General features: G+C 51.0%; 1 protein-coding gene across 3 annotated transcripts in view; it reads left to right on the top strand.

Annotated features, from left to right (window-relative positions):
* The window catches only part of cadps2 (Ca++-dependent secretion activator 2), a 281,294-nt gene that overhangs the window by 180,954 nt on the left and 87,324 nt on the right, over positions 1–13,016 (top strand). For all 3 annotated transcript variants that reach the window (XM_064989950.1, XM_064989949.1, XM_064989951.1), the window contains exon 13: positions 8,684–8,871. In XM_064989950.1, the coding sequence (XP_064846022.1) occupies positions 8,684–8,871 (188 nt within the window). The remainder of the gene's footprint in view (positions 1–8,683; positions 8,872–13,016) is intronic.

Here is a 13,016-nt window from a genome sequence, read left to right as displayed (position 1 = left end):
AGAGAGAGGGAGGGAGGCAGGTAGACTCGTAGAGAGAGAGAGAGGGAGGCAGGTAGACTCGTAGAGAGAGAGAGAGGGAGGCAGGTAGACTCGTAGAGAGAGAGAGAGGGAGGCAGGTAGACTCGTAGAGAGAGAGGGAGGGAGGCAGGTAGACTCGTAGAGAGAGAGAGAGGGAGGCAGGTAGACTCGTAGAGAGAGAGAGAGGGAGGCAGGTAGACTCGTAGAGAGAGAGAGAGGGAGGCAGGTAGACTCGTAGAGAGAGAGAGAGGGAGGCAGGTAGACTCGTAGAGAGAGAGGGAGGCAGGTAGACTCGTAGAGAGAGAGATAGGGAGGCAGGTAGACTCGTAGAGAGAGAGAGAGGGAGGCAGGTAGACTCGTAGAGAGAGGGAGGGAGGCAGGTAGACTCGTAGAGAGAGAGGGAGGCAGGTAGACTCGTAGAGAGAGAGGGAGGCAGGTAGACTCGTAGAGAGAGAGAGGGAGGCAGGTAGACTCGTAGAGAGAGAGAGGGAGGCAGGTAGACTCGAGAGAGAGAGAGAGGGAGGCAGGTAGACTCGTAGAGAGAGAGGGGAGGGCAGGTAGACTCGTAGAGAGAGAGAGAGGGAGGCAGGTAGACTCGTAGAGAGAGAGGGAGGCAGGTAGACTCGTAGAGAGAGAGAGGGAGGCAGGTAGACTCGTAGAGAGAGAGAGGGAGGCAGGTAGACTCGTAGAGAGAGAGGGAGGCAGGTAGACTCGTAGAGAGAGAGGGAGGGAGGCAGGTAGACTCGTAGAGAGAGAGAGGGAGGCAGGTAGACTCGTAGAGAGAGAGGGAGGGAGGCAGGTAGACTCGTAGAGAGAGAGAGAGGGAGGCAGGTAGACTCGTAGAGAGAGAGAGAGGGAGGCAGGTAGACTCGTAGAGAGAGAGAGAGGGAGGCAGGTAGACTCGTAGAGAGAGAGGGAGGCAGGTAGACTCGTAGAGAGAGAGATAGGGAGGCAGGTAGACTCGTAGAGAGAGAGAGAGGGAGGCAGGTAGACTCGTAGAGAGAGAGGGAGGGAGGCAGGTAGACTCGTAGAGAGAGAGGGAGGGAGGCAGGTAGACTCGTAGAGAGAGAGAGAGAGGGAGGCAGGTAGACTCGTAGAGAGAGAGAGAGGGAGGCAGGTAGACTCGTAGAGAGAGAGAGAGGGAGGCAGGTAGACTCGTAGAGAGAGAGGGAGGAGGGAGGCAGGTAGACTCGTAGAGAGAGAGGGAGGGAGGCAGGTAGACTCGTAGAGAGAGAGAGAGGGAGGCAGGTAGACTCGTAGAGAGAGAGAGAGGGAGGCAGGTAGACTCGTAGAGAGAGAGAGAGGGAGGCAGGTAGACTCGTAGAGAGAGAGGGAGGGAGGCAGGTAGACTCGTAGAGAGAGAGGGAGGGAGGCAGGTAGACTCGTAGAGAGAGAGGGAGGGAGGCAGGTAGACTCGTAGAGAGAGAGAGAGGGAGGCAGGTAGACTCGTAGAGAGAGAGAGAGGGAGGCAGGTAGACTCGTAGAGAGAGAGAGAGGGAGGCAGGTAGACTCGTAGAGAGAGAGGGAGGGAGGCAGGTAGACTCGTAGAGAGAGAGGGAGGGAGGCAGGTAGACTCGTAGAGAGAGAGGGAGGGAGGCAGGTAGACTCGTAGAGAGAGAGGGAGGGAGGCAGGTAGACTCGTAGAGAGAGAGGGAGGGAGGCAGGTAGACTCGTAGAGAGAGAGAGAGGGAGGGAGGCAGGTAGACTCGTAGAGAGAGAGAGAGGGAGGCAGGTAGACTCGTAGAGAGAGAGAGGGAGGCAGGTAGACTCGTAGAGAGAGAGAGAGGGAGGCAGGTAGACTCGTAGAGAGAGAGAGAGGGAGGCAGGTAGACTCGTAGAGAGAGAGAGAGGGAGGCAGGTAGACTCGTAGAGAGAGAGAGAGGGAGGCAGGTAGACTCGTAGAGAGAGAGAGGGGGAGGCAGGTAGACTCGTAGAGAGAGAGAGGGGGAGGCAGGTAGACTCGTAGAGAGAGAGAGGGGGAGGCAGGTAGACTCGTAGAGAGAGAGAGAGGGAGGCAGGTAGACTCGTAGAGAGAGAGAGAGGGAGGCAGGTAGACTCAGAGAGAGAGAGAGGGAGGCAGGTAGACTCGTAGAGAGAGAGAGAGGGAGGCAGGTAGACTCGTAGAGAGAGAGAGAGGGAGGCAGGTAGACTCATAGAGAGTGAGAGAGAGGGAGGCAGGTAGACTCATAGAGAGTGAGAGAGGGGGAGACAGGTAGACTCATAGAGAGAGAGAGGGGAGGCAGGTAGACTCATAGAGAGAGAGGGGGAGGCAGGTAGACTCATAGAGAGAGAGAGGGGAGGCAGGTAGACTCATAGAGAGAGAGGGGGGAGGCAGGTAGACTCATAGAGAGAGAGAGGGGGAGGCAGGTAGACTCATAGAGAGAGAGAGAGGGAGGCAGGTAGACTCATAGAGAGAGAGAGGGAGTTTGATTCAGAGAGAGGGAGGGAGGGAGATTCGGGGGGGGATTCGGTGGGGAGGGAGATTCGAAGGGAGGGAGGGAGATACAGAGCGGGAGATACAGAGGGGGAGGGAGGGAGATACAGAGGGGGAGGGAGGGAGGGAGATACAGAGGGGGAGGGAGGGAGATACAGAGGGGGAGGGAGGGAGATACAGAGGGGAGGGAGGGAGATACAGAGGGGAGGGAGGGAGATACAGAGGGGGAGGGAGGGAGGGAGGGAGATACAGAGGGGGAGGGAGGGAGATACAGGGGGAGGGAGGGAGGGAGATACAGGGAGGGAGGGAGATACAGAGCGTGAGGGAGATGCAGAGTGGGAGGGGGGGGGGGAGGGAGGGAGGGATATACAGAGCGGGAGGGAGGGATATACAGAGCGGGAGGGAGGGAGATACAGAGCGGGAGGGAGGGAGGGAGATACAGAGCGGGAGGGAGGGAGGGAGATACAGAGCGGGAGGGAGGGAGGGAGATACAGAGCGGGAGGGAGGGAGGGAGATACAGAGGGGGAGGGAGGGAGGGAGATGCAGAGGGGGAGAAAGGGAGGGAGATGCAGAGCGGGAGGGAGAAAGGGAGGGAGATGCAGAGCGGGAGGGAGAAAGGGAGGGAGATGCAGAGCGGGATGGAGAGAGGGAGGGCGATGCAGAGCGGGAGGGAGGGAGGGCGATGCAGAGCGGGGGAGGGAGGGAGGGCGATGCAGAGCGGGAGGGAGGGAGGGCGATGCAGAGCGGGAGGGGGGAGGGCGATGCAGAGCGGGAGGGAGGGAGGGCGATGCAGAGCGGGGGAGGGAGGGAGGGAGATGCAGAGCGGGAGGGAGGGAGGGAGATGCAGAGCGGGAGGGAGGGAGGGAGATGCAGAGCGGGAGGGGGAGGGAGGGAGATGCAGAGCGGGAGGGGGAGGGAGGGAGATGCAGAGCGGGAGGGGGAGGGAGGGAGATGCAGAGCGGGAGGGGGAGGGAGGGAGATGCAGAGCGGGAGGGGGGAGGGAGGGAGATGCAGAGCGGGAGGGGGAGGGAGGGAGATGCAGAGCGGGAGGGGGAGGGAGGGAGATGCAGAGCGGGAGGGGGAGGGAGGGAGATGCAGAGCGGGAGGGGGAGGGAGGGAGATGCAGAGCGGGAGGGGGAGGGAGGGAGATGCAGAGCGGGAGGGGGAGGGAGGGAGATGCAGAGCGGGAGGGGGAGGGAGGGAGATGCAGAGCGGGAGGGGGAGGGAGGGAGGGAGATGCAGAGCGGGAGGGGGGGGGAGGGAGGGAGGGAGATGCAGAGCGGGGAGGGGGAGGGAGGGAGGGAGATGCAGAGCGGGAGGGGGAGGGAGGGAGGGAGATGCAGAGCGGGAGGGGGGAGGGAGGGAGGGAGATGCAGAGCGGGAGGGGGGAGGGAGGGAGATGCAGAGCGGGAGGGAGGGAGGGAGGCAGATGCAGAGCGGGAGGGAGGGAGATACAGAGCGGGAGGGAGGAAGGGAGATACAGAGCGAGAGGGAGGAAGGGAGATACAGAGCGAGAGGGAGGAAGGGAGATACAGAGCGAGAGATGGGGGACCGAAGGGGGAACGAGAGAGAGAGAGAGAGAGAGAAGGGGGAACGAGAGAGAGAGAGAAGGGGGAACGAGAGAGAGAGAAGGGGGAACGAGAGAGAGAGAGAGAGAGAGAAGGGGGAACGAGAGAGAGAAGGGGGAACGAGAGAGAGAGAGAGAAGGGGGAATGAGAGAGAGAGAGAGAAGGGGGAACGAGAGAGAGAGAGAGAAGGGGGAACGAGAGAGAGAGAAGGGGGAACGAGAGAGAGAGAAGGGGGAACGAGAGAGAGAGAGAGAGAAGGGGGAACGAGAGAGAGAGAGAGAAGGGGGAACGCGAGAGAGAGAGAGAAGGGGGAACGAGAGAGAGAGAAGGGGGAACGAGAGAGAGAAGGGGGAACGAGAGAGAGAAGGGGGAACGAGAGAGAGAAGGGGGAACGAGAGAGAGAAGGGGGAACGAGAGAGAGAAGGGGGAACGAGAGAGAGAGAGAGAGAAGGGGGAACGAGAGAGAGAGAGAGAGAAGGGGGAACGCGAGAGAGAGAGAGAGAGAAGGGGGAACGCGAGAGAGAGAGAGAGAGAAGGGGGAACGAGAGAGAGAGAGAAGGGGGAACGAGAGAGAGAAGGGGGAACGAGAGAGAGAAGGGGGAACGAGAGAGAGAGAAGGGGGAACGAGAGAGAGAGAGGGGGGGAACGAGAGAGAGAGGGGGGGGAACGAGAGAGAGAGAGGGGGGAACGAGAGAGAGCGAGAGAGAGAGAAGGGGGAACGAGAGAGAAGGGGGAACGAGAGAGAGAGAGAGGGGGGGAACGAGAGAGAGAGGGGGAACGAGAGAGAGGGGGAACGAGAGAGAGGGGGAACGAGAGAGAGAGGGGGAACGAGAGAGAGAGAGAGAGAGAGAGAGAAGGGGAACGAGAGAGAGAGAGAGAGAGAAGGGGGAACGCGAGAGAAGGGGGGAGAGAGAGAGAGAGAGAGAGAGAGAGGGGGAACGAGAGAGAGAGAGGGGGGAACGAGAGAGAGCGAGAGAGAGAAGGGGGAACGAGAGAGAAGGGGGAACGAGAGAGAGGGGGAACGAGAGAGAGAGGGGGGGAACGAGAGAGAGAGAGAGAGAGAGAAGGGGGAACGAGAGAGAGAAGGGGGAACGAGAGAGAGAGAGAAGGGGGAACGAGAGAGAAGGGGGAACGAGAGAGAGATAGAGAAGGGGGAACGAGAGAGAGATAGAGAAGGGGGAACGAGAGAGAGATAGAGAAGGGGGAACGAGAGAGAGATAGAGAAGGGGGAACGAGAGAGAGATAGAGAAGGGGGAACGAGAGAGAGAAGGGGGAACGAGAGAGAGAGAGAGAAGGGGGAACGAGAGAGAGAGAGAGAGAGAAGGGGGAACGAGAGAGAGAGAGAGAAGGGGGAACGAGAGAGAGAGAGAGAAGGGGGAACGAGAGAGAGAAGGGGGAACGAGAGAGCGAGAGAGAGAGAGAGAAGGGGGAACGAGAGAGCGAGAGAGAGAGAGAGAAGGGGGAACGAGAGAGAGAGAGAGAGAGAGAGAGAAGGGGGAACGAGAGAGAGAGAGAGAGAGAGAGAAGGGGGAACGAGAGAGAGAGAAGGTGGAACGAGAGAGCGAGAGAGAGAAGGGGGAACGAGAGAGAGAGAGAGAGAGAGAGAGAGGGGGAACGAGAGAGAGAGAGAGAGAGGGGGAACGAGAGAGAGAGAGAGAGAGAGAGAAGGGGGAACGAGAGAGAGAGAGAGAGGGGGAACGAGAGAGAGAGGGGGGAACGAGAGAGAGCGAGAGAGAAGGGGGAACGAGAGAGAAGGGGGAACGAGAGAGAGAGAGAGAGGGGGAACGAGAGAGAGAGGGGGAACGAGAGAGAAGGGGGAACGAGAGAGAGAGAGAGAGAGAGAGAGAGAGAAGGGGGAACGAGAGAGAGAGAGAGAGAAGGGGGAACGCGAGAGAGAGAGAGAGAAGGGGGAACGAGAGAGAGAGAGAGAGGGGGGGAACGAGAGAGAGAGGGGGGGAACGAGAGAGAGCGAGAGAGAGAAGGGGGAACGAGAGAGAAGGGGGAACGAGAGAGAGAGAGAGAGGGGGAACGAGAGAGAGGGGGGGAACGAGAGAGAAGGGGGAACGAGAGAGAGAGAGAGAGAGAGAGAGAGAGAAGGGGGAACGAGAGAGAGAGAGAGAAGGGGGAACGCGAGAGAGAGAGAGAGAAGGGGGAACGAGAGAGAGAGAGAGAGAGAGAGAGAGAGAAGGGGGAACAAGAGAGAGAGAAGGGGGAACGAGAGAGAGAGAGAGAGAGAAGGGGGAACGAGAGAGAGAGAGAAGGGGGAACGAGAGAGAGAGAGAAGGGGGAACGAGAGAGAGAGAGAGAGAAGGGGGAACGAGAGAGAGAGAGAGAAGGGGGAACGAGAGAGAGAGAGAGAGAAGGGGGAACGAGAGAGAGAGAGAGAGAAGGGGGAACGAGAGAGAGAGAGAAGGGGGAACGAGAGAGAGAGAGAAGGGGGAACGAGAGAGAGAGAGAGAAGGGGGAACGAGAGAGAGAGAGAGAAGGGGGAACGAGAGAGAGAGAGAAGGGGGAACGAGAGAGAGAGAGAAGGGGGAACGAGAGAGAGAGAAGGGGGAACGAGAGAGAGAGAGAGAGAAGGGGGAGAGAGAGAGAGAGAGAGAGAGAGAAGGGGCAACGAGAGAGAGAGAGAGAGAAGGGGGAACGAGAGAGAGAGAGAGAAGGGGGAACGAGAGAGAAGGGGGAACGAGAGAGAACGAGAGAGAGAGAGGGGGGAACGAACTAGAGAGAGGGGGGACGGGGGAACGAACTAGAGAGAGGGGGGACGGGGGAACGAACTAGAGAGAGGGGGGACGGGGGAACAAACTAGAGAGAGGGGGGACGGGGGAATGAACGAACGAGAGAGGCGGGGAACGAACGAGAGGCGGGGAAAGAACGAGAGAGGTTGGGTTGGAGGGGACTATCGAGAGAGAGGGGGGGACAGGGTAACGAATGAGAGAGGGGGGACGGGGGAAAGAATGAAAGATAGGGGGACCAACGAGAGAGAGGGTGGGTGAACAAAAGAGAGCGGGAGGAACGGACGAAAGAGAGAGAGAGGGGGGAACAAACGAAAGAGGGGAGAACGAAAGAGAGTTGGGAAATGAACGATAGAAAGAGGGAGAGGGAGAAAGGGAATGATTCAGATGGTGAGAAAGAATGACTAAAGGAGGAGTTAAAGGGAGAATTAGAGAAGTTAAAGTGACGGAGAGAGAGAAAAGAAATGTTTGGTGAAGTCGGGTCATTTCCAACTCACTTCGTGAAGCTATGTTTTATTGACTGGACGAAGAGTCTCTGACCGTGCATTAAGACATGAAGGAGTCCTATTCTATCCAGGATTGAAATCTTTGACCCAGTCCCTGTCATGTCTCAAAATGTAGGTTTCTATTATTTGCAGTATGAGGAAGACCAAGAATTGGAGCCCGTTATCATTTGTATTCATTGACATGTTGTTGTTTCTGACTCGAAATCTCAAGAAAAATAGAAAGATTTATTCTGCCTTCCATTTAAGTATCAAGTGCAAATTGAATGTGGAAATAGAAAGGATTGAGAGAGACAGATTTGTAGGACACAGTATTGCACATGTCTGGGTCGCTCCCAGGTCAACCATCGCCACCCGAAGAGTCACGGTTGCCATGCCAGGGATCTATTGGCGTCGTTATGGGCGACTGCGTGGCGGAGGTGCTAATTTGTTAATATTCCTTCCGAGAGGCGTCTTAATTAGGTTTAAGATTCATGCCTAATTTAGTTATTATGCGCAGGATGAATGAACTAATGAACGTTCCAAGATTTCAGATCACTTCCTGCTTCGAGTAAATTTATTTTGTATTTTTTTGGTGAATTAATTGTTGGCGGGTTAACCTTGCTCTCATTTGTTTAATCATTGGAAATAGTCTGGGATTTTCTGTTTAACTGCTTATTGCAGTGGGGCTGTATTTACAGTGATAATGGAAAGTAAAAAAACTAAAAACATAATCATCAGAATATATATTTTTTCAACAAAACAAAAGGATCTCGTTCGACTTTGAAATGTCTCAAACCTAACCAACTGTGTAGAAATAATGGACCTCCATTTATAGTCTCTTCTCTCTGTCCAGCTTGATAACAGTAATCGAAATGAAAGCTTAACAGTCAGGGAGTTTAGAAAATTACAAAAGCAATAGATGGAGGAATATTTTTTTATGCTAAGTTTGATATAATAAATATAAGGCAAGGATTTTAAGGATTTTAATTGCGGCAATCCGGGCCTTGGTGAAGACTGAATGTGGCTTGCGGTGAAATGAGTTTGACACCCCTGATCTATATAAATAAAAAACATCTAGTTTCCAATCAATGTTGGCATAGAAGGCGTAACTATGGCCTGTGGTCTGGTCAAACGGTAATGCTTCTACGGAACCATATACAATCCCCCCGCAGCCGGTGTCCCGGTTCCGTCCCCACTTCAGCACTACGCGTTTCTCATCTCTCTATTCATTTGCTCCCATCTTTTCACTAATAAAATAAACATACGTAAGGTGTTCAACATTCCATCCTCCTTTAAAAAAAAGAAAAGAAGCTGTAATTATTTATTTGTTGTTGTTTTTTCTCCACAGATTCCGGCAGACCATCCTGTTAGAGACCATCAGTGGCAGGCGTCCCAATAAGTCAAAACGATCCTCTCGAGCATTTCCTCTGTTTGTGTCCACAGGGATGGTTCAGTCCAGGTCAGGTGTTTGTGCTGGATGAGTACTGCGCCCGCTACGGTGTGAGGGGCTGCCACCGCCACCTCAGCTACCTCCGGGACCTGATGGAGTACTCTGAGAACAACACCCTGGTCGACCCCACCCTCCTGCATTACAGCTATGCCTTCTGTGCCTCCCACATCCATGGCAATAGGTACATACATCAAAAGCTTCACAAATGAGTTAAGTGTTGTATTAAAGCAACTACAGGTTTTTGCTTGTACTGTTTGCCGAACTGAAATGTCTCCAAAGCTCAGATAGTCAGTGTCAAGGTGATTTAAAAAAAAAAAAATCTATAACCAGTGAAAAGACTCATCCCACTGTGAAAAACTGATTGAATCAATGTTGTTTCCACGTCATTTCAACCCAAAAAAAGTAAATGTGATGGTGTGGAATCAACATGGAAAACTGATTGGATTTTCAAAAAGTCATCAACGTAGGGAGAGGAATTTTTAAACCAATTTTTAAACTAAATCCAATGACATGGTGACGTTTTTTTGTTGATTTCACGTTAGTTTCAACTCAACCAAACTGATGTCTGTGCCTGGTGGGAATCTTGTTCACACTCTTCCATTCATTTCCCCTTTAGTATGTCATACACCCATAGAAAAGCTTGTATACCTTTTATTTGACATTTCAGAAATCAAGGAATATTTAGGTAAAAGAGAAAATGTGGGCTTTTGTGTGATGTAAAGACGAGTCCTGCAAAGAGACTTGATAATACCACAATAGTAACCACCCACCCAGGTTGGCTCTTTCAATGTCTATTTTATTGCCCCATTCTTTGAGAAAGAGGGAGAACGTGTACAGAGTCTCTGCATGCAAATGATCACTTAGCTGTTAACTCTGCATCGCAGCGTAGTATGATTAGAAAATTAATACAGGTTCTATATCAGTTTTTAATAGGTTGATAATTGTTCCCTTTTCATCCTCCATGTTTTCTTCTTATCTTTTTCTTTGGTTTATCATTATTCATTTCTACACACAATTTCTGAAACGATATATGTTTGAGGGTTGATGTTTAGATTTAACCAAATATCCAAGGTTTTTACATAGAGAAAAATGTTCACGACCACCAAATAATTATAATGAAATATAATCATATTTTCTGGACATGAGTTAGTACAGCACTTTTGTCAAAAGCATGTCATTTGTTTCTTGTATTTAGTATTTAGTCTGATATGAGCAGTATGCCTTGGCCACTTGTCGGCTTAACAGCTCCTCTCTATCCCTCTTAAGGCATCCATCCGCATGCTTCCCATTATGATTACATTTTGTGACATTTTTGTTTGTTTTCATCTTTGGACAAGGTTTTTTTGGGCTTTTCATGCACGCATTCTTTCCTGAGGTAAGCCGAAGTTTGGTGGCCGAAGTCTTCAGTTAAGCCACATTCTTCAATAAAGTGTTTGTTGTCTTTCAACGAGACAACTACTTTTCATGCACATTTTTTTCACTTGAGAAATACTGCACCAAACATCTTGGATGTGAAATTCCACGACTAAGACCTCTGCAAAAACTTTGAAATGGATTTCAGATTTCCTGAGTTACTCCATCTAGGAAGTTTATACTGACTACTGTGTCTCAAGATGGACTAACAGTGCTATTGCTGCTTTTTCCTCGTAATTCTAGCGAAGGTATTTTAAGGGATGGGAGGACAGCCGAGTTCTGCTAGGAGCATTATGTAGACGCCTTTACGGCTATTAGTTTCCCACTTACCTCAAATAACCCCATGCTTGACTTCCCTTGTGATAAATGCTAATATATGTGCTTTCTCTCTTTGTTGAGTAATTTAGCCAATTAGAGAACGTAATGATTAGCCTCTGTGTAATCACCATGTATAAACAGGGGAGATTGCTGGAACTGGCTTTTTGTCAGTTGGAGTTCTAATTTGAATAATTGATGCCTATTCAGTGCTCTGATGCTGCCAGAAAGGGTGTGGAAGGGAGTGGAAGATGGCATCGGGTAGCATGAGGCCACAGACTGAGATGGAGGTAGCTTTATGCAACAGCCTTATGCAATCTGTAACTTGTCTTTTGTAGACGAAAAGGGGTGGGTCTTGGCGAATGTAACATTTATTTTAAATGATATATTTTTTTTAATCTGTCAGATCTGCCGTATACAAAACCCGTGCCTTTTCCTTGTGATGTGTGGGTGCACGCCTGCATTTTGAGGTTAGCCTTTGCACTTTGAGAACAATAGTTGTCAATGAACTGGTTGAGTGTACTATTTCCTTATCAGAGCTGTCAGTTTTTAGCTGTCATAGGTTAGATGCTGTTGTACAAAGTACACTTCCGCCTGTACATTTCCCTTTACGTGGTCTTTTATAATCACACTCTTTGTACAATGGTTGTGAAAGGTGCTTGTGATTTCTGGGAAAAAAGGTGTTCCTTGAAAAGGGGACACTTGCTAACTTTGTGACAACTTTTTGTGGATCATTGGTTTTGATTGACGGAAGATGGAAGAGTGGACTCATTGAGCTTTGCCACCAACATGAGTCTGTGCAGGTGTGGCTTGCATCTTCATGGAGACGGGTGTGTTTGGGAGCGGAGCACGGTTACAGGAGCCCATGGCAAAGGGAGCGAAAGGGCAGCACTGTGAGCTGTGTGAACAGTGACAGCGGACACATCTTCTGCTCACCTCCTTCTCACCTGTCACTTCCTATCCCCCGCTTCTCAGAGCCGTCTGGCTCTCATTGGCTCGGAATGTGACCGGAGCTTTTACTTCTGCCAACCTGACTCCTCATGCCACCCATCCCCTGTCTCTCCTAACTGCCAGCCTTGTCTGATCCCCATGCTGCTAAAGGTAGGTGACACGCACACGGTGCCCTGCCACGTGTGGCCGCCGACTCACCATCAGATGACGCCCACTCCTTCGGATGTGATTTACCCAGACATCAGGAAGTTTGGAGCGTGGTCAAAGACGACAGTCATCACTTACAGATGAGCCGTATCCACTGTAAACACCCTGACATGAAACTGCAGATGTCCCAACAAGCCTGCAGTAACCTACAGCCCCATCCTGGAGCCTGTTAACCCTTTGTGAGTGGGGGTCAGCGTTTAGCCCCAACTCAAACATGCTTGCTTCATTAAGCATCAACAATGCGTCTGCCCCTCGACAAGCTGTCGCACCGCGCCCAGCTCTGACGTGTGCAGCCAAGCATGACAGGAAGTTTGATTGGTTGTGATAGCAGTCGGAGAAACGCTACTGCGGGAAAGCCAGTTACAAGCACAGGGGTTCTACTTGAGATGTTAATGGCCTATCAGGGTATTTTCAATTTGGTCTGTTGCCAACTTTTTGGTGTTAACAAGGCAGGCTTTGAGTGCTCGTATCCTTGCAACACTTTGAATTTTACAAGGATAGCAACATAGAGATGGTATGTATCAAAGGACTGAACAACTGAAGTGACAGTCTGTTCTTTGTCAGACTCCATACCGCAAAACTGTCAGTATTGATCAATCATGCAATCTGATGTTTTGCTTGTGTTAATGTGTCTATATTTGTATAAGGCATGTTGCCTTTGCTAAATGAACAGATTCTTTATCTTTGTTTATCTTATCTTTGAATTTTAGCAACTGGCCAGCTCACAGGACCTATGGGCTTGGGCTGGGACTAAAGGCCTAGTGCAGGGATCATCTAGATTCAGCCATTGAACTATTCATTTTCTCGAGGGATGGTTGTGGTGCCAACACTAATTGGAAATAATTTGTAGACTGCAAATTGACTGCAAGAAGCCCAAACAGATATATATTTAACTAAAACATAATAATTTAAAACCTTGCTTACATTTGTATATGATCACGTGTCTCTCTCTTATGGGTGGGTATACTTGGGAACAGAGTTCCAAAATTTTAATTACTTGGAGCTGATTTCCTGTTTGTTTTTATACCATATTTTATGTCCAGCAATAAAAATGATAAATAATTAAATAATATACAGTACCAGTCAAAAGTTTGGACACACCAACTCATTCAATGTTTTTTCTTTATTTGTACCATTTTCTACATTGTAGAATAATAGTGAAGACATCAAAACTATGAAATAACACAGTGTTATTATTCAAAGTAGCCACCCTATCTATGCCTTGATGATAACTTTGCACACTCTTGGCATTCTCTTAACCAGCTTCACCAGGAATGCTTTTCCAACAGTCTTGAAAGAGTTCCCACATATGCTGAGCATTTGTTGACTGCTTTTCCTTCACTCTGCCATCCAACTCATCTCAATTGGGTTGAGGTGGGGAGATTGTGGAGGCTACGTCATCTGATGCAGCACTCCATCACTTTCCTTCCTGGTCAAATA

This window comes from Oncorhynchus masou, chromosome 15, assembly GCF_036934945.1.
Source record: "Oncorhynchus masou masou isolate Uvic2021 chromosome 15, UVic_Omas_1.1, whole genome shotgun sequence".
In the NCBI taxonomy this organism is placed as follows: Eukaryota; Metazoa; Chordata; class Actinopteri; order Salmoniformes; family Salmonidae; genus Oncorhynchus; species Oncorhynchus masou.
The sequence above is the reverse complement of the archived record's forward strand: the minus strand, read 5'-3'. Positions and strand labels throughout refer to the sequence as shown.